Source organism: Mastigoproctus giganteus, chromosome 2 (assembly GCF_048544385.1).
Source record: "Mastigoproctus giganteus isolate SK-2022 chromosome 2, ASM4854438v1, whole genome shotgun sequence".
NCBI lineage: Eukaryota > Metazoa > Arthropoda > Arachnida > Uropygi > Thelyphonidae > Mastigoproctus > Mastigoproctus giganteus.
In genome coordinates, this window is record NC_143576.1 from 207,924,667 (window position 1) to 207,947,006 (window position 22,340).

At 36.6% G+C, this 22,340-nt stretch overlaps 1 protein-coding gene across 1 annotated transcript in view; it reads right to left on the reverse strand.

Moving 5' to 3' along the window:
• Positions 1 to 22,340, reverse strand: part of LOC150090016 (ADP-ribosylation factor-like protein 2-binding protein) — an 88,543-nt gene that overhangs the window by 5,136 nt on the left and 61,067 nt on the right. Inside the window, exon 6 of the mRNA XM_090368938.1 lies at positions 9,348 to 9,444. Coding sequence (XP_090225064.1) covers positions 9,348 to 9,444 — 97 coding nt within the window. The remainder of the gene's footprint in view (positions 1 to 9,347; positions 9,445 to 22,340) is intronic.

Sequence of the window (22,340 nt, forward strand, 5' to 3'; positions counted from 1 at the left end):
TAGGGGATTGACGGCCACGTGGTGTAATGCAATACGTTATATTATTATATAAATTTGTACAGTCTTTAAGATTTAGTATTATTATATAAATTTATACAGAAATTAAGATTTAATAATTATCTTGCTACAGATAAAATGTTTTCATTAGTAAAATGTTATGAAAAATCATTATCATTTAGCATTATACCTTCTATCTTAACTCAAAATGTATAGGCCATATGGAATGAAGATAACCAAACTAGGATAACTTGATTACAAATTTGTATGAACACTAATACTTATATGGAAAAACACCAATAATCGGTAACAAGCTACAATTAAACGAATATACTGGCGCGTATAATGTACAATTGGCCTATGGCAAAAATACAATGGCATTAACGCAGCACAGAAGAATACATACGTCTAAATGTAATAACCACATTATATATATATTAGAATGATGAAGTAGTTAAGAAAAATAGTAAAAAATAATACGAAAATTAAGAAAATAAATATATAGCTATCATTAGAAGCAGCAAAATGCACGTTCTTCCACATGATGCCAGTAGCATGGCAAAACCGTTGAGCGAAAATAATAAATTAAACATAATGATTAATCAACAGGAAGGGAGAGAGAAGAAAAGGTAACAAGACTAAAAATTGTAGCAGAAAATCTCCAAATAGAAAATCAATTTTAAAATTTAGAGCCAATTACATAAGAATTTAATGGGGCCCCCCTCGTAAGGTGCCAGTTCCAAATTATGTGAAATATCACAAATAGAGACTAAACTAACTACAATAAAATAAAATAAAACCAAAATAACAAAAATAGACTGACCATTATGCCCCATATCAACAGAGGACCACAAGGCCAATAATGGTCAGGGAATCACTGCATTTCAATCGTTAGACAAATCACTGCAAAGGCGAACTGATCGAAGGATCAGTCCACCATCAATCAAAAATCGAACTGCCAATGCAGAGGATTTGAATAACGGTGGTCCTTATGCAGCGAAAAATAAAAACATAGAACAGACAAAGTAACACTCCAGAGCAGAGCCACACCACTGACACAATGTAAGCTTAACCAGCTTATACAGACAAATAAATAAAATACTATAAGATGGTGTTATGGGCACAGCATTAGCACATCAAACCCACTACTACCATTTGATTTACATATATTAGAATAATGTTAGTAGTTAAGAAAAATAGTAAAAAATAATAATGTCAGCTATACATTGGGCATCATGTGGAGGAACGTGCATTTTGCTGCCTCTAATGATAGCTATATATATATATATTTTTTTTTTTTTTTTCTTAATTTTACTATTTTTTTTTTTCGGATGGCAGACTGATCCTTCGATTTGGTTCGCTTTTGTGGCGATTTGTCTAACAATTGAAATGCTGTGATTCCCTGACCATTATTGGCCTAGTGGTCCTCTGTTGATATGGGGCATAATGGTCAGTCTATTTTTGTTATTTTGGTTTTATTTTATTTTATTGTAGTTAGTTTAGTCTCTATTTGTGATATTTCACGTAATTTGGAACTGGCACCTTGGGGAGGCACCATTAAATTCTTATGTAATTGGCTTTAAATTTTAAAATTGATTTATTATTTTTAATTCGATTTTCTAAATTATTTGGAAATTTTCTGCTACAATTTTTAGTCTTGTTACCTTTCTTCTCACTCCCTCTCTGTTGATTAATCATTGTTTAATTTATTATTTTTGCTCAACAGTTTTGCCATGCTACTGGCATTAGTTTTGATTTAATATTTATTGTCAGTTATATATATAATGTAAATCTAATCCCAAATAATGAACACAAATGTAAATCATACAAATCACATTTAAATCAAGTAGGTATAATAATTCACAGATAGGTAGATACATTATTTATAAAATAGAAAAGAAAATATATTCTGTTACTTTAGGTTAAAAATTTATGTCAGAATATTCCTTAGTGATTCATCTTTTATCGCAATTTCAGAAATTATATCTTTGTTTTTGATTTTAATTAGTATGTTACAACGTATGCTAGCGTAAGGTTTTAACGGAAAACTAGATAGCGAGTATAGTAGTAACAATTAATCAGTAAAATTTATTAATCTTATTAAATTTCATTGTCAATCGAATTGTACTTTTTTAAATAAATAAATATAGCGACATAGTTATTACAAACATAACATCATAAATTAATACATATAAGTTGACAGGGGATAAGAAAGTCATATAACGTAAATTGGAGATAATATTCGATACCGAAATACATATATATATAGTGTTATAACTGCATTGAGATATAGGTTTAGGGTTATATTTTGTATTGGAATTTTATTGAACTTGAATAGAAATCATGACTCAGACCAGAGCAGCAAAGCAAAAGGCTCAAACTAGTGGAAGTGCTGTGGCTCAGGGGAGAACTGAGGGGGGGGGGTCGGTTGTCCTCTGAATCACAGTCTATTGAAATTCTCTGCCTGTTTGATGTTTGTGCAGCAATCAGGAACGGGACATGATATTGCCAAGGGGAATGTCTTTGTGTATGCGCGATGTAAGGAGTGCGAGGAAATCAGGTGCCAACTTGGCATTGTTATGGGCTTATATGAGAGCTTGAAGGACAGGGGTGGATGCCCTCGAAGGATTTAAATTGAGGGCCCATCAAGTTCTCAGCTGCCCACATCAATGCCAGAGCTTGCACTTGAACATCACGCAACACAGCGGCAACCCCCAAGGCAGAATGTGCTGGTCCCAAAGGAACCAGTTGTAGGTGATTCTATCGTCAGGGAAACGGGGAACATATTGTGCAAAAAGGATAGATGGAGCAGGACCAGGGTATGTCTGCCAGGGGCAAAGGTTGATGACGTTGTAGTGCAGATATCATCCTTTAGGGGCACAAAGGGTGATATTGTTGTACATGTTGGCACTAATGATATTAAGAGTAGAAGACCGGCAGAATTACTTAACAAGCACAAGACAATGCTGAAAAAAAACCGTGAGTTAGTGTTGAATTTGAAAGTGCCTGCAATTCTGCCCAGACACGATAGGAGGGATTATATGATGAGAGAGCCTTGTCGATCAATTCGGCCCTGGAGAGATTGTGCAAGGTTCTAGGGGTAGAAATTTTTGTCAGCTTGGTCTGTGCTTGTTAACAGGAGAGACTGCTTCTACAGGGATGGGATACACTTAAATAGAAAGGGTGCAAGAATATTTGCTGATGCTATCGAGGCAGAATTAGGTGGGTCGGAAAACTGCTAGCTTGGAGAGTTACACGGACTAATAGATTAACAGTAGCCGCTGGCAGAGGTAAAAGCAATTCTTGCACTACTTCTATTGAAATGCAATTGAGCAGCAGCCTGGAAATCAAGGCAATGGGAATTTCCAGGACTGCTGGGCGTCATAGCGGAACAAGTAAATACATGGGCTGTGTTGGGTAACTACGAGTAGAAACAGGTGCATGTATACTTGCATGTACACCAATGCTAGGAGTATGGTTAATAAATTTGATGAGCTTGAAGTGCTAGTCAAGACATCAAAGGCAGATACTGTTGGGATATCAGAGACATGGTGTCACACAGACATAAGCAGTGCAGAACTGAAATTTGGGGAGTACAATGTGTACAGAAAGGATAGACAGGAGGGAGGAGGGGTTATGCTGTTAGTTAAGAAGCAAAATCTAAGGAAGTGCATCCAATTGATGTTGGTGGACAATGCAACGTTGAGTCTATTTGGTGTGCCACTGGGAAAGGAAAAATGAGAGTAGATGTGTGTTATTTTTATTTTTTTTTTTTATTAAAACCCCAAACACGAAAGGTATCAAAACCTATAGTACTTAGTACCGTGCATGGATTGAAGGAGAAGTATGGGGGGAGAGGGATGCCGGAAACTTTGCTCTAGAGACTAAACATGGGTTTCACCACTTCAAGCCTCCAATAAGCAAAGTGGTGGTATTTCACAGGTTGATGAAAGTCATCTACCACCTGCGATATAATTGATGAAAGTCATCTACCACCTGCGATATAGGCCTAATGAATCTTATGAGCATAATGAGCAATTATGCAGAGAAATGGTGGGCCAGTAAATTAGTGTCTTATAATGGGAGATTTTAATTTCCCAGATATTGACTTGAATTTGTGGGTTGGTCACTCACACACTAGTAAGGCTTTTGTGGATTTATTGGATGATTGTTTTCTACAGCAGCATGTTGGGGAGGCAATTAGAGGGAGTAATACTCTTGATCTGATTATCAGTAATGATTCTTGCATCAAGGATCTGCAGATAAAGGAACCATTAGGTGGCAGTGATCACAGTGTGATTTACTAAAAGGTAACTACCATCAAGGGCAAAAGGAAGGGTTTTTGCTTTCGTAAAGGTGACTACGGTGGTCTGAGACAGTATTTAAATTCTATACAGTGGAACCAACTGATGATGTTACCAACAGCAAATTCAAAATGGGAATCATTCAAAGAATTAATCTTGGAAGCTACTAGGCTTTTCATACCAACAAAAGAAATATTGTTCAAGATTTAGGCCTAAATGGATGTCAGATGAACTAATTAGACATGTGGACAGAGAAGAAAAATGCATGGGATACATATAAATTAACACATGACACAGAAGCCTATGATAGATATAAGCTGGTATGTAACCAAGTTACAAAGGAGGTTAGGCAGGCGAAGGCAGATTACGAGAAACCTTTGGCAAAGGATGCAAAGAAAAACAGCAAAGAGTTCTTTACTTATGTAAACTCCAGAAGGAAGGGGATGAATCAGATTGGTCCACTTGATATCGATGGTTCAACTGTTGATCCTGCTCAGGTAGTTAACAAACTAAATGAATATTTTGCATCGACATTCACACATGAGGAGTTATTCAGGGAGGGGAATGCCAGAGGTGTATTCAACTCTGGCAGTAAGCTAGATAACCTTGTCATAACTGAGTAAAGTGGAGGAGAAATTGTTGAAAATAAACACAAGAAAGGTACCTGGGGTGGATGGAATCTATCCAGTTATATTAAAGGAGGCGGCAAAGGAAGTAAGCAAACTCTTAGCCATAATTATGAGAGCTTCCCTGGACTCGGGAGGTAGCCATGGACTGGAGATGTGCAAATGTGACCCTAATCCACAAAGGAGGATCAAAGGGAGATACAGGTAATTACAGACCTGTTAGTTTAACTTCTGTTCCAGGGAAATTAATGGAGGTACTGGTTAAACAAGCATTGCAGGATCATTTAGACAAGACTTCAATTATAGCTCGGACCCAGCATGGGTTTGTTCAGGGGACGTCTAGTCTGACTAATTTGATTGGATACTATGATGTAGTCACAAAGGAACTGGATGCAAAGAATAACTTTGATATCATATATTTGGATCTTAGAATAGCCTTTGATACTGTTGCACATGGAAGGCTGCTGCACAAATTGGAGCAGTGCGGCATTGGAGACAAATTGCTGCTATGGATAAAGGGATGGTTGAGTGGGAGAAGACAGAGAGTGGTAATCAGTGGATGCTGGTCTTCGTGGACTAATGTTATTAGTGGAATCACTCAGGGTTCAGTGTTGTTGTTTTCTGTATTTATAAATGATATTGATGATGGTATATCAGGCTTAATGTCCGAGTTTGCAGACGATACGAAGGTTGGCAAGGTTGTTAATGACAGTACACTGCTGCAACAGGATCTAGAAAAGTTGAGCAGACGGGCTGAGAGGTGGCAAATGAAGTTTAACATTGACAAATGTAAAGTACTACATATGGGAAGCAGTAATCCCAGAGTAACGTATCAACTCTGTGGTACTACACTGACAGTGGTAGAGAATGAAAAGGACCTGGGGGTAATTGTGCAGGCAGATATGAAGTTCTCTGAGCAGTGCAGACGGACTGCAAGAGTAGCTCATGGTGTCTTGTCAATGATATACAGGAATTTTTCTAGCAGGGATAAGGAGGCGATTATTCCCTTGTATAAGGCAATGGTCAGGCCACATCTTGAGTACTGTATACAGGTCTGGAGGCCTCATTTCAAGATGGATGTAGAGCTGCTGGAACGAGTACAGAGAAGGGCAACAAGATTAGTGAATGGAACAAAGGGGTACTCTTATGAAGAAAGACTTAAGTTTTGCAAATTACAGTGTCTGGAGACTAGGCACCAGCGAGGTGATCTGATAGAGGTGTATAAAGACTTGAATGGTTTGAGCATGCTCAATGCTGATGGGATTCTTCCTCTTGCTCAGAATAATCACCTAAGAGGGCATAAATTCAAATTGAGGAAAGACAGATGTAGGATAGATGTGTGGAAATTTGCCTTTAGCCAGCGGGTAGTTGGTTGGTGGAACAGACTTCCATCCCTTGTCGTGGAAGTTGATAGCCTAAATAAATTTAAGGCTCAGCTGGACAGGTATTTCGAACGAATGGAGGGGTGAAGTGGAAGTGGTTTTTTTTTTTTTTTTTTTGGTTCATGCTGCATAAGCTTGCTTTCTTGCATCATATGCCTCTACTAATGCTAATGAAAGAGACCTGAGGGTAACTGTGTAGTCAGATATGCAGTTTTTTGAGCAGTGCAGACGGGCTGCAAGAGTTGGTCATGGGATCTTGTCAACAATATACAGGAATTTTGCGAGGAAGGATGAGGAGGTGATTATCCCCTTGTATAAGGCAATTGGTAGGCCACACCTTAAGTACTGTACAGGTCTGGAAGCCTCATTTTAAGGTTGTAGAATTGCTAGAAAGAGTATAGAAAAGGGCAATAAAGTGGTGTTCTTACAAAGAAAGGCTTACGTTCTTCAAATTGCAGCATCTGGAGACTAGGCACCTGAAAGGCAATCTGATTGAGGTGTATAAGGCCGTGAATGGATTGAGCATGCTCAATGCTGATGGGATTCTTCCTCTTGCTCAGATTACAAACCTGATGGGGCATAAACTGAAATTGAGGAAAGACAGTTGTGGAATAGATGTGCAGAAATTTTACTTTAGCCAGAAAGTAGTTGATTGCTTGAACAAACTTCCATCTGTCATTGTGGTAGTTGATAGCTTAAATAAATTCAAGGCAGAACTAGTCAAACATTTGGAAAGAATGGATGGGTGAAATGGGAAGGGTTTTTTTTTTTATGGCTGATGCTGTATAAGCTTGCTTTCTTGCATCATATGCCTTTACTAATTCTAATAGCAGTTATCCCAGCACACTCAAGGCTCCTGTAACAATATACCACAGTGAACACAAATACTGTATTTATTATTGACAAGGAATTATTAGTTTTGGATTCAATTGGAACAATTCTAGTTCCAATTGAATCAATACAAGCACCAGGGCCGAAGTAGGTACAGAATGACATAAAGCTATAACCTCATCATATTTTCATACTGGATAGAGAAAAACATGCAGTGTGGACAGGGCTATTGTGAGATGCCTCAAAGAGTATAATATCTGGGTAATATAGCCTATATAAACCTCACAGATCAGATGTATCCCACCTCATGACTTGTCTAGACAGTGGATACTTCAAGCATAATAATAAACTATTCCATCAGGGCCTGATTGTTGAGGGGCAGAACAGAGACCACTTTTTTTTATTTTTTCCTACCCAAAATGTTGCTATAAGTCATCCCAACAAGCATTTATGGTAAGAATACTTGAAAGAGCTACTTTGGAATTAAAAGGCCAAACACACTGTCCTACCATTAATATCCAGACACCTGCATATCTACAAATAACCTTTATTTACAGGAAAACTAATAACCTCTAGTCTGCATTGAACACTTACCACCAGTTTTTTGTAGGTCTTCAAAGCAGCAACCAGGTCATCTCTGCACTCTGGATAGTCTTTCTGCACACACCCACCCACCAGCCAGGTGGGTAAAGTGCCTGCCTGGCAACCCAAAGGTCGCGGGTTCGAATCCCGCCTTGGGCTTGGATCAGAGTAAAATGCAAAAACTTTGGGAGGTGCATTATGGCCATAGAAGTCGATGCACCAACTAACAAAAAAAAAAAAAAAAAAAACACCCACCAGACAATCCAATTCATCCCAAAGGTTCTCTACAGGATTGAAATCAGAGTTCTAGGCTTGCTGGCTCAACTTTTCAATTCTCATATCCTCACACCAATCTGTCATAACATGAGCAGTATAACATGGAGTGTGGTCCTGCTGATAGAGGTAAAGGCCTTTCCTGATATGCTGCAGAAAGAGTATGGAAAAGGGCAATAAAGTGGTGTTCTTACAAAGAAACTTAAGTTCTTCAAATTGCAGTATCTGGAGACTAGGCACCTGAAAGGCAATCTGATTGAGGTGTATAAGGCCGTGAATGGATTGAGCATGCTCAATTTTGTCCAGAATGGCCAATGATCCCAGGCTAAACAATGTGAAAACAGCCCCAGACCATGCTATCTTCACCAAACTTAATTGTCAGGATGATACAGTCCAGCAGGTGTCTTTCTCTGGATATCTGCTACACCTAGGCACACCTGTCAATCCATGTATCATGGCTTTAAAGCACAGCTTTCCATTGGTCTATGGTCCAAGGTGATTAGTGCCTTGTGAAAGACAGCATGAAAGCTTGTGGGTGTATTTATAGCTGTGTCTGACACGTGGTGCTTGGGAATGACATGGCCAACTACTAACGGAGTGGTCTATGGATATTAAATTTAGGGCAGTATAATTGAAGGAATGGTAGTGCCATCTTATGCATTATATATTGAAGCAAATCACTGCTGTTATGAAGGTAAATGGGGGTAACACTAGGCTTGTTTTCTTATAAATTATCTGCTGAGTACAGTTAAATTACTTTTAAAGATCTGAAATGTTTAAGGTAAGGATTTAGTGTTTAATTGCATGATGACAATAAAGGCCACAATGCATCAAATTTGACAACAGTGCATTTCAAGAATTCCCTGAAATAAACGTGTATATCACCAAGGAGTGAGGGACTTGTATATGAACAAGAAAAATTTATATAATAACTAGATCACAGAATTCTGCTTGGGAGTGATTATTAGACCAAGCAAAAAATGGGGAAAAAAAGAAAAAAAAAAATTCTCAGTCTACAGTTTATCTGATCCGCCAAAAAAAGATTGCAATACAAAAACTCATTTAGCCACACTGTTAAACTGCTTATAATACTCTCACTGAGATCTGCCACTGTGTCAGAATTGTTTATCAGTTGAACTGCACAATTTGGAGACAGAAGTAATTATTCAATGATGCAATTTCATAATTAAAAATTTAATTCTGGTTAACACCAAACTAGATTTCTTGTCGAATGATATATATCTTATCAGATGCAAAACTCAAGAATAAGATCATAAACATATATTCAAGGACAGCTTCAGTAGTATATAATAGACTGCAAAGTAATTTGTGTTTAATGTATAGATACTTACAGATTTGTAGTCGAGGAACATTTCTTTAAACATAGAAAAATCGGTGAAACTAAGAAGAACATCAAACACTTCTCCATCTAATTCAGACTGACGAGCTCTAGCAACACAAAAATTTTCATTTAGCAAAAAATGATTCATAAAAAAAGTGAAATCTATATATAAAAGAATATTTTGCTTTTTCATGTGCACACTTTTTGCTTTCTGCAAGGTGGAGCTGGCTGCTATTGCGTTATATTACAACAAAGTGATTGATAGGTCTGTCTCAAAGATGTTTTTATGAACATTTTTTAGCCTTTAAATTTTTCTATACATAAAAGAATATTTATAGTGCTTTTAATTTTCTAGTTTAGTGCTTTTAATTTTTAGAATTCTACATATCTCAAGGCAACGATTTAATTTTTTCAAACATTTCTTCAACTATTAGCAATTCTGTTAATAATGGCTGTAATAGAAAAGAGAAAGATTGTATCAGAAAGGCTGAGAAGAAAAGAAAAAGATCCTGAGTATGAAGCAGCACTTAAAAATCCTGATATTGAAGAAAACCAAGTGATTATTGAAAAATATGAAAGTAATAAGTTAAAGGCATCACAATTAAGAAAGGAAAGATACAAATATCAAAAGCCTGCTTTTATATCACAAGACTACATATAGTGGAAATAAGAAATGTTTAGTTTGTGAAATGAAGAAATGTTTGTGGTTTGTGTCACAGTTGACAGAGCTGGATCGAAAGCATATATTCCACGGATTCATACATATTCAAACAAAGGGGAATATAACTTCATTTTTCAATGAACACAGTTTCCTGTGAAATTGGCTTTTAGTATGACAATAAACAAAAGTCAAGGTCAAACATTATCTAAGGTTGGTGTTGACTTAACATCATGTTTTTCACATGGGCAATTGAAGGCAGCTAAAAATCTCTTTGTATTAATGGAAAACAAATCAAAAATGCTGAAGAATGGGGTGTGGGGGGTTTCCCCCTACTAAAAAAATTAAAATATAAAAACGTATAATTCAGGTTCGTGTGGCAGAAAGGAGTGAAGCGACCTGACTTGTATTAATAAAATATTAATTTGTTAAATGGAAACAGACAGAGCACAGTTATCAAAAAATATTTCAGTAATCTTTCAGCAAGTCTTTCCCATTTTTTTATATGGGAGCATCTGAATCATACTGCTGATTAATCATAATCTGACTTAGCTTGACTAACCTCCTTTGTGACTTGATTGCAGACTAGTTTATATCTACCACAAGCTCCTGTATCCCCTGATACTTTATATCCCATGCATTTTTCTTCTGCCACAAGTCATCAGTTCATCTGACATCCATTTAGGTTTAGGCCATGAACAGTATTCCTTTGTTGGTATGAAAAGCCTAGTAGCTTCTATGATTTCCCTGAATGCTTCCCATTTAGAATTTGCTGTTGGTAATGTCATCGGTTGGTCCCACTGCAGGGTGACTTAACTGACAAAGATATTGCCAAATCTGTTACTGACAATCAGGGCCAGATTTAGGTATTGCAGGGCCTCTAAGCACACAAATTTTTTGCCCCCCCCCCCCAAAAGTTTAATTTTAAAAAATCTAAAAAATACACTTATTATTATCTCTTTATATATAATAAATATAAATACATATGCGACAAAGAAAAAAATTACAAAGTTAAAAATATATATTATATTTCGATTTAAATAGATTCATTCACATCAAAATCATTATAACATTTTTTTCCTACTTTTGACGGTGGAAAATTGATCGATTATATTGTTGAAGCAAAGAGTTCGCAGCTTATCGTGTTCCATACTCAGAATACTTAAGTCGACTAATTTTTCCTGAGACATAGTTGTGCGCATATAGTTTTTTATTCTTTTCAGCTTACTGAACAATCGTTCTCCAGTGCAGTTCGATATCATCAAACTTAAATACAAACGTAAAATCGTTTCAATGTTCGGAATTGCTAGAAAAATGTCCTGGCATATAAGATGGTACAGCTCTTCGTGATTGAACTTGTTATTAGGGTATGTGTCCTTCACATACGTAAAAAAATTTTAAATTTCAACAGTAAAATCAGTATTTAGATCTTTTGGATATTTCTTAAGCAGCTGATTTATGTTATTTCTCACAACAGATTCTTTTGTTTTCAAGTCAATCAAAAATGAAAACGTGTCCGAAATACTTTTGTAATCTACAGACCGTGTTTTCAAGTTTACCAATAACGAATCTATTATCGGAATGAAAGATGTTATTCAAAAGTTTTCTTTTGGGGTTATATTTTCAATAACATCAGGTGCGTTGCCATCATTGACTTGTTTCTTCTGTCGCTTTCTTCTACATGTTGCAGGTTTATAATAAACATTTGGTAAGACTTCTATTGCTTTATGTTCGATACAATCAAACTGATTTTGAGTATCTTGTACAAAGGTTGTAAGTGTGGAGTACAGTTTCGAACATGTAGTGATGGGCGTCATTGGATCTTGAAGAGTTTTAGATACTTTATGGAATTCATCTAAAATGTATTTCCAGAGCTTCAACATAAAAACGAATTCCAAAGTCTCCATTTTATTAGCTATAGATGCAGCTTCGTGTCACGTTTCTCCTTTCTCATCTTCATTTTCAGAAATATACATAACATTTATTTCACATAGTTTCACCTGCATACCCTTGTAACGTCCAGACATGTTGGCCGCATTATCGTAAGACTGCCCTCTACAATTGTTAAAATCAATTCCACACTTTTCTAAATATCCTAAAGTTGTATTTGCCAACATTTCCCCACTGTGTCCTTGTAATTCTAAAAACGTCAAAAATCTTTCAACTGGCTTTCCGTTATCAGGTGACACATATCGAATAATAACTGTCAGTTGATCGACATGCGATAAATCTAGTGTTGAATCAACTGACAGACTAAAGTATCGTGCTAGTTTCATATCTTCCAAAATTGATTGTCGAACTTTTTGAGCCATATGGTGGATGATTTCATCACAAATGCTTTTGGATAAATAAGACGTGTTTCCCGACCCACAATTATTATACTTCTCGATGTGATGTTTGAGAAACGGATCAAAACTAGCAACTAACTCTAACAATTCAAGATAGTTGCCATTATTAAGTGATCCAAACGTTTCACTGGTGCCACGAAAAGCTAGACCTCTTTCCGATAACGTACAAATAACAGCTATTACTCTACGTAAAACTTCTTTCCAGTATCTTTTTTCATTTTCAATATGATTAGAAAGCACCCTTCTAATCATATTTCTGCCTGCTTTTCGTTGTCGAGATAAAAATGTCAATAAGGCATTTCTATGCTGCTCTGCTTTTACGCCAATCGTAAAATCCATGCCCTGCTAATGAACTTGTATTCGGAAAGAATAATTTACATACAAAGCAGTATAGGTGACTAGTTGTCGGAGAATATATGAGCCATGTTCTGTTGAAAGTTTCTCCATTTGCCTTCGTACCGACGAAAATATTCTTTGGACAATACCCTGTAGTATTTTGAAAAACTCGTCGCGATTTCTCGAATGGTCCCTCCCAATGCGCACAATCTGTCAGACCTTTTTCTATCCAAATCTCAATATCAGTTTCAGACAGTTCATTCCAAAGACCAAGATCGTTAGATTTAATATTACAATATTGCTTGTCGATGTTGGATTCAAAATTCGCACTGTCTGAAACAGTGTCGTAGAGTCTTGGATATTTTCAGTCACATCTTAAGTCGTCGTTTGCCGTACATTTATGTGGTGATTCAGTACTGTTATTAGAAAAATGCCTTGTATCTGCCAAAGAAGAATTACTGATATCAGCGTTAATATCTGACAAGATATCTTCATTTAGACTTTCTTCTGGAAAAAAACTGGTAATTTTAGGAAGTTTGTTCATTCGTTCTTCTTCATCCCTTTTCTTCCATTTTTGACATCCACTAGCATAAGACCTCTTCATTTTTAATATGTTTATCAAATCGAATATAACATATTTAATTAATTGAAGTATTTTACACATTATTAATACATTAATTTTAAAATTAACATTTGAATTACTTTTATTTTTTTTAATTAAAAAGTAATTAAAAGTTGAAGAAATCTATTTATAAATCGCTTCTCATAGCGAATTTTTAATTTAGAATCATCATTAATGTGAATAAATAAGTCTTTAAACTTTTAGTCAATTTATACAACATTTATATTGTTAAAATAATGGAAATTGCAGTATTTCAATATATTATACTTGGAAAAACCTCTATCAATCAGTATATTAAAATTATTATATATTCTGTTGTTTACAAAACAAGATATTAGATACTGTAGATTGATACTAAACAATGATTAGGCTTGTTTTATTTATGACATAGTTTATGAACATCAGATACTAAGATATAATAAAGAAAAGAAACTAACCTATTTCAATGTATTTGATACAAATGTAAATAAATTCAGATGCAAAGACGTCCATAAATTATAACAGACAACAAGCTGTTAGTTAGGTTATAAAACTCAACGAGAAACTAACATAGGTGACTGGCAACCCACCTTAACTGAACTATAGCAGTTCCTAGTAGTGCCACGAGGGCGCTGCCAAACCTTTCCATGTAGCCACAGATCAGTGGCATTTCTAGTTACTTTTTGTTTTATGTCTAGATGCTAAGCTACCACTGCCGAATCGTTGTCGGGAACTAAGTCTTGTAATTTTGCCAAATAAAATCTAAAGTAATCAACATCTTTTCATGGGAAATTATGGGATTTTTTTTCCGGGGCCCCGGATGGGTGGGGGCCCCTAAGCCACTGCTTATTTTGCTTATACATAAATCCGGCCCTGCTGACAATCTTTTTTTTTTTTTTTTTGTTAGTTGTTGGCGCATCAGCTTCTATGGCCATAATGCACCTCCCAAGGTTTTTGAATTTTACTGTGATCCAAGTCCGAGGCGGGATTCGAACCCACGACCTTTGGGTTTCCAGGCAGGTACTTTACCCACCTGGCTAGCCCGGTCAGCGCTGACAATCATCCCAAGGAGGAGGATGGCTGATGAGCCTGAATGAATCAAGTTATCAAATACAAATTTGTGAACCTATTGACATCCTGAGAAGAGATCTGGAAGGTAGTACAACAGATTTCGACTATAAACTCTTGTACAGCCCTGAAAACACACTCAATAGATTTTGTAGTGACAATTTGAAGTAAAATAAAAGAAGTAATTATTTTAAATAATAACTGTTTTACAAAGTGTGAGTGTAACAGTTTTCATACATGTTAAAAAACACCCTCATACAGTTTTCATGAGGGTGTTTTTTAAAATGCATTGTGGTCTATATTGCTTAATTTTAAGTTTAAGCCATTTGCATCTGAACCTATTTTGTCATATTTGGGCTGAAATTTTTGAATTTAATGTTAAAATTTAGATCAAGTGTTACCATTTAGATATTTGCAATTAAAATTATTCCTAATCAGCTGCTTTTTTTTTTCTCTCTAATGGAAGAGTTGTTCTCCATCAATTTAGTCCAAAATCATTATTGGTATACTTCTTAAACATAAAGTCAATCTTATATGAAGTAAAAAAAAAATTAGTATGGGATGTTCTCTCTTCAGTATGTGTGTTTAGCTGGGCTGGCTGTACAGTTGTGCCATGATCCCTCATGCTATAATCACTGTATTATTATTATTTTGTTTTCTTTAGATAAAATCAGCTTGCCTTCATTTCATAAGTAATGAATGAAGTTTTAAACAAAACCAAGAACAGGGAACAATTTTCCATTCAGAAAAAAGCAGCTGATTACACAAAATTTTAATTTTTAAATTGTAAAATCTAAATGGTAACACCTAGTCCAATTTTAGCATCAAATTCCAAAATTTAGGTCCAAATATGACAAATGGTCAAGATGACAAATAGCCTTAACCTTAAAATAAATAAGATAGACCCCATGAAACACCCTGTATAATATCAATGGAAGTATGTGATAACTACTCTGAAAACGTTTTTCTTCTTATTTTTTTTTATTTTTTTATTTTTGAATGTAGCATATTCACTGAAACCTACCAGAAATTTGTAAATAGATATTTCTATTTCATGTGTATGTTTTGTGCTGTTTTTTGATTATTACCTAAAACTTCCTGTATTGGGAGACTATGTATATAGCATTAACCTTATTCCCTTTCATCTTTTTTGTAAAGCTCCTGTGCACTTATTGGCCATCATGGCCATGTCGTAATTTAATGTATCTTTCCTTTTCACATTTGTTTCATGTCATAATAAAAATAATAATATGAAACAATGTGTACTATATATTTTATGCTATTATAATTTTTCAACGCTGTGATTTTCAACTTTGATTTTTAGTTATATAATCAGAATACAATTTTCAAACATGATTATATTTACCAGCACCTAATGTAACCTAATTACTCAAATATGTATTATTATTATGTGAGAAATAAAGTAAAATAAAATAGAGAAACTGAGGGAAAAAAAAAAAAAAAAAAACTAACTACAAGGTTGTTGCTGCCGTTCAACAGTTTCCTTATCACAGTCGAAAATCTCAATAAAGAGCACGTTAGCCCAAACTTCTGTTTTTTTCCTTATGCTTTTAAAGTACTAAATACAGTCACACTTGGTTATAGTGTCATTGAGGGACCACGATATTCTTGATGTTAAAACCAAGTGAGATAGTCCCTATTTGTTATAATACAGAGGTTGACTTTTTATAAAATTACAATGAAATTAGTGAAATTTAATAATAGAGTGTAATTAACAGATATAAAAGGCATATTTATCATAGTCATTGTGACTACAGTTGTATTAAATAATGTTTCATTTTCGTAGGCATTGTGCATACTATTGATACATACACTGTGCTGCCACTTTATTAGGTACACATACCTAGTAGTGTGTTGAGCCTCCTTTAGCCTTCAAAACAGCCTCAATTCGTCTAGGCATGGATTGAACAAGATGCTGAAAACGTTCAGGAATGGAGTACCATGCAGACATGAGTGTGTCACGCAGTTCCTTGAGATTCGACGGAGGTGTAGGGCTGCAACGAACAGCCCTTTCCAGCTCATTAGCATTAGTAGAGGCATATGATGCAAGAAAGCAAGCTTATGCAGCATCAGCCAAAAAAAAAAAAAAAAAACTTCCACTTCACCCCTCTGTTCATTCGAAATACCTGTCCAGCTGAGCATTAAATTTATTTAGGCTATCAACTTCCACAACAAGGGATGGAAGTCTGTTCCACCAACCAACTACCCGCTGGCTAAAGGCAAATTTTCGCACATCTATCCTACATCTGTCTTTCCTCAATTTGAATTTATGCCCTCTTACGTGATTATTCTGAGCAAGAGGAAGAATCCCATCAGCATTGAGCATGCTCAAACCATTCAAGGCTTTATACACCTCTATCAGATCACCTCGCCGGTGCCTAGTCTCCAGACACTGTAATTTGCAAAACTTAAGCCTTTCTTCGTAAGAGCAACCACTTGTTCCATTCACTAATCTTGTTGCCCTTTTCTGTACTCGTTCCAACAGCTCTACATCCTTCTTGAAATGAGGCCTCCAGACCTGTATACAGTACTCAAGGTGTGGCCTGACCATTACCATATACAAGGGAATAATCATCTCCTTATCCCTGCTAGAAAAATTTCTGTATATCATTGACAAGACACCATGAGCTACTCTTGCAGCCCGTCTGCACTGCTCAGAGAACTTCATATCTGCCTGCACAATTACCCCCAGGTCCTTTTCATTCTCTACCACTGTCAGTTGTAGTACCACAGAGTTGATACGTTGCTCTGGGGTTGCTGTTTCCCATATGTAGTACTTTACATTTGTCAATGTTAAACTTCATTTGCCACCTCTCAGCCCATCTGCTCAACCTTTCCAGATCCTGTTGCAGCGGCATAGTGTCAGTAGTGTCCTTAACAACCCTGCCAACCTTTGTATCATCTGCAAACTTGGACATTAAGCTTGATATACCATCATCAATATTATTTATAAATACAGAAAACAATAATGGACCCAACACTGAACCCTGAGGGACTCCACTAATAACATTAGTCCACGATGAGCAGTGTCCATTGATTACCACTCTCTGTCTTCTCCCCCTCAACCACCCCTTTATCCATAGCAGCAATTTGCTTCCAATGCCACACTGCTCTAATTTATGCAGTGGTCTTCCATGTGCAATAGTATCAAAAGCCTTTCTAAGATCCAAGTATATAATATCAAAGTTATTCCCTGCATCCAGTTCTTTTGTGACTGCATCAGAGTATCCAATCAAATTGGTCAGGCAAGACTTCCCCTTAACAAAACCGTGCTGTGTCCGAGCTATAACTGAAGTCTTGTCCAGATGATCCTGCAGTGCTTCTTTAACTAGTGCCTCCATTAATTTTCCTGGAACAGAAGTTAAACTCACAGGTATATAATTACTTGTGTCAGCCTTTGATCCTCCTTTGTGAATTGGGGTCACATTTGCACATTTCCAGTCTATGGGTACCTCCCCTGAGTGCAAGGAAGCTCTCATAATTATGGCTAAGGGTTTGCTTACTTCCTTTGCTGCCTCCTTTAATATAACTGGATGGATCCCATCCACCTCAGGTGCCTTATTTGTATTTATCTTCAACAATTTCTCCTCCACTCTACTTTCAGTTATTACAAGATTCTCTAGCTTACTGCCAGAGTTGGATACACCTCTGACATTCCCTTCGCTGAATAACTCCTCGTGTGTGAATGTCGATGCAAAATATTCATTTAGTTTGTTAGCTACCTGAGCAGGATCATCAACAGTTCAACCATCGATATCAAGTGGACCAATCTGATTCATCCCCTTCCTTCTAGAGTTTACATAAGTAAAGAACTCTTTGCTGTTTTTCTTTGCATCCCTTGCCAAAGATTTCTCGTAATTTGCCTTCGCCTGCCTAACCTCCTTTGTAACTTGGTTACAGATCAACTTGTATCTATCATAGGCTTCTGTGTCACGTGTTAATTTATATGTATCCCATGCATTTTTCTTCTCTGCCATATGTCTCATTAGTTCATCTGACATCCATTTAGGCCTAAACCTTGAACAATATTTCTTAGTTGGTATGTAAAACCTAGTAGCTTCCAAGATAAGTTCTTTGAATGCTTCCCATTTTGAATTTGCTTTTGGTAACATCTTCAGTTGGTCCCACTGTATAGAATTTAAGTACTGTCTTATACCATTATGGTTGCCTTTACGAAAGCAATAACCCTTCCCTTTACCCCTGATGGTAGTTGCCTCTTTGAGTAAATCCCACTTCAGCACACTGTGATCACTGCCACCTAGTGGTTCCTTTATCTGCAGATTCTTAATGCATGAAGAATCACTACTGATAATCAAATCAAGAGTATTACTCCCTCTAGTTGCCTCCCGAACATGCTGATGTAGAAAACAATCATCCAATAAATCCACAAAAGCCTTGCTAGTGTGTGAGTGACCAACCCACAAATTCCAGTCAATATCTGGGAAATTAAAATCTCCCATTATAAGACTCTCTGATTTACTGGCCCACTCTATTTCCCTGTACAGTTTCTTATTATACTCATCAGAGTCATTAGGCCTACAGCACACTCCTACTCTTAATTTTGATCTCCCAATGCTTATGTCACACCAAACTGACACGACACTGCACTGTTCAGTGATGTCGACTGGTTTCACTTCCTTGGATTTTATGTGTTTCTTAACTAATAGCATAACCCCTCCTCCCTTCCTATCTTGTCTATCCTTTCTGTAGACATACTCCCCAAATTCCAGTTCTGCATTCCTTATATCTGTGTGACACCACGTCTCTGATATCCCAACAATATCTGCCTTTGATGCTTTGAGCAATACCTCAAATTCATCAAATTTATTTACCAAACTCCTAGCATTGGTGTACACGCAAGTATACATGCACCTGTTTCTATTCTTAGCTACCCTAACACAACCCATGTGTTTACTTGTACTGGCAGTGATTCCCAGCAGTCTCTGAAATATCCTGCATCTTGTTTTTCAGGCTTCTGCTCATTCCAATAGAAGCAGTGCAAGAATCACATCACCTCTGCCAGTGGCTACTGTTAATCTATTAGTCCTTGTATCCCCACCAAGCTAGCAGTTTTCTGACTCACCTAACACTGCCTTGATAGCATCCCTCAAACATCATCCCAAAGATATTCAATAGGATTGAGATCCGTGAACTGAGCGGGCCACTGCAGCAAAGAAAAGTCATTGTCATGTTCCTGGATCCATTCCATAGTGATTCAGGCTTTGTGCACTGGCACATTATCCTGCTGGAAGTAACCATCTGACCGAGGATAAACTGTCAACATGAATGGATGCACTTGGTCAGCAACGATGTTCAGGTATGATGTGGCATTCAGACGTGAATCTATGGGTACTGATGGACCCAACGTGTGCCAAGAAAGCATTCCCCACACCATAACACTGCCCCCACCACCTTAATCACAGTTTGATCACAGTAGTTGTCAGACATGATGGGTCCATGGATTCCTGTTGTTTTCGCCAAATTCTGAGCTTTCCATCAACATGATGCACCAGAAACTTCGACTCGCCAGACCAAGCAACTGTTTTCCAATCATCGATAGTCTAGTGATGGTGTTGCTGTGCCCACAGGAGGCATGCTCTCTTGTTCTTCATTGATAACAAAGGTATGTGACGTGGCCATCAGTTGTTGTAGCCCATTCGCGACAAAGTGCGACTAGTGGTCCGTTGCAATATTTTGTTCTGTTCACCAAGGTTTGTATTCTGACAGGATGTGTGACATTGTGGCCCATCTCTTTGCTTGCACAATTCTAGCCATCCTCCTCTGACCTCTCTCATCAACAAGCGATTTTCTTCCACAGGAGTGCCATTGAGAGGATGTTTTCTGTTTGTTGCACCATTCTCGATACAACTTTGAAACTGTGGTGTGTGAAAAGTTCAGGAGAACTGCCGTTTCAGAGATGCTTTGTCTTGCATGTATTACCATGCAATGTTCAAAGTCTGTTAGATCACTCCTTTTTCCCCATCCTTGCAATGTATGTACACAAATGGACAAACCCTGCTGTGCACACAAATGGACAAACCATTTGTGTGCACAGCAAGGGTGTACCTAATAAAGTGGCAGCACGGTGTATGTTAAATCAATCTATCTAACCAGTGGAACACAGTTTTCATTTCCATCACATATGTCACCCCAATAGAATATATACACTTATGAGCCAAAACATTTTGACCATCTATCTAATAGCATGTTGGGCCGCCTTTTGCCTTGTAACCACTTGCACCCGGCATGGTACTGACTCCATGAGACCTCAGGAGGATTATTTGGCAAAATGTTCTGCTTTGATCATGAAAATTGGACCACTTACAAGGATGTTTTTACTCCTTTGCTATTTAACCCACTTTAGTTAAAAGAGTCTTGATGACATCAGTATGTTCAAGTTTATGTCTGCATTTCATTTTGTGACAATTCATTTCAAATAATTCAATTTTTTTGCTTTTGATTCCAAATTGTGTGCACTGTTCAGTTCAATAAGTTAAATTCATGAGCAGCAATGCATTTCATCTGCATGTTTTCTATTTTTTTAATAACCTTTGAAAGCTAAAATTTTGCTTATGATCCACTGTAAAAGCACTGTAGTGTAGGGTATAAAAAGCATGCATTAATCTTTGCAAAATGACCGGAATTCAAAATAGAAACAATATTCTGAAACATGGTAAGTGCACATTTGTGTAGTTATTCTCTTATTATATGCTTGAGAGTTTACTTTTGAAAAATAAACTTAAGATTATTAACTTCTTAGAGCAAGTATACTTCCATATTGTTTACAAAGAAACTGATTTGCAGTAGAGTACTACACAGGCCAAAACAGTTGCATGTTTATATAATCAAATCCTCCCATGCATACACATATAACATCAATAAGAGTGATGTCACAACATCATCATCTATACCTGTAGTTTTCGTTTTGTGCATATGCCTGTAGTTTTCATTTTGTGCATAAGAGAGATGCATATGCTTGCTACTTCCTTCACAATCTACTATGTAGCATAATAAAATGTTATGACAAACTTTTTTAAAGAAAGCAGAAATAATTGAATTAAAAGTATACAGTGATTCCTAATGGAGATGTTACTGAAATAAACTGCTACACAAAATGCAAAAGGCGCTTAAAAATATATATATAATCGATTTATATTGCAAACATATAGTTCTGGTCAGTTCACTGGAAATTTTGACATTACACTTGAGGCAGGCAATTTTAAAATGATATTGTAACTCAACTAAAGTGGTGCATTTTATATCTAAATTAAATTATCTTAACTGACTTAATTATGATGTTCACCATCAGCCATTTTCAATCCATTACAGGATGAAGGCCTCACCAGCAACTTCCCAGTTCCTTCTGTTTTGTGCAATAGCCATCCATTGCACCGACAAACTCATGTCATCTGTCCATTTACATCGTTGTCTTCTAGCTCCTCTTAGGCACCATTCTGTTATTTTCTTAGTCCATCTGTCATCATGTCTTCGAGCTATGTGTCCTGCCCAAGACCGTTTTAGTTCTTTAGTTTTGATAAGAATGTTCTTTACTTGAGTTTGCTGCCTAATCCATGTGTTTCTCTTCTTATCTAACAGTCTGATTCCCAGTATAATTCGTTCCATTCTTCATTGTGTAGTTCTTAGCTTCTCTTCCATTTTTTTGGTGAGTGCCCAAGTTTCAGTTCCATAAGTCATGGTGGGGAGTATACACTGGTTCATTATTTTACGTTTCAGACAAATTGGGATATTGCTCCTCAGTATGTGACTATATTTCCTGAATGCTATCCATCCAAAATTTATTCTTCTCTTGACTTCCAGCCATTTATCATTATTACAGCTAATGACTTGTCCAAGATAAGTACATGACCACCTTTTCAATTACTGCTCCTTCAATCATTATATCCCTTTCTGTGGCATACTTGTTTATCATTACTTTTGTTTTAGCCATATTCATCTTTAGTCCAAAATCCT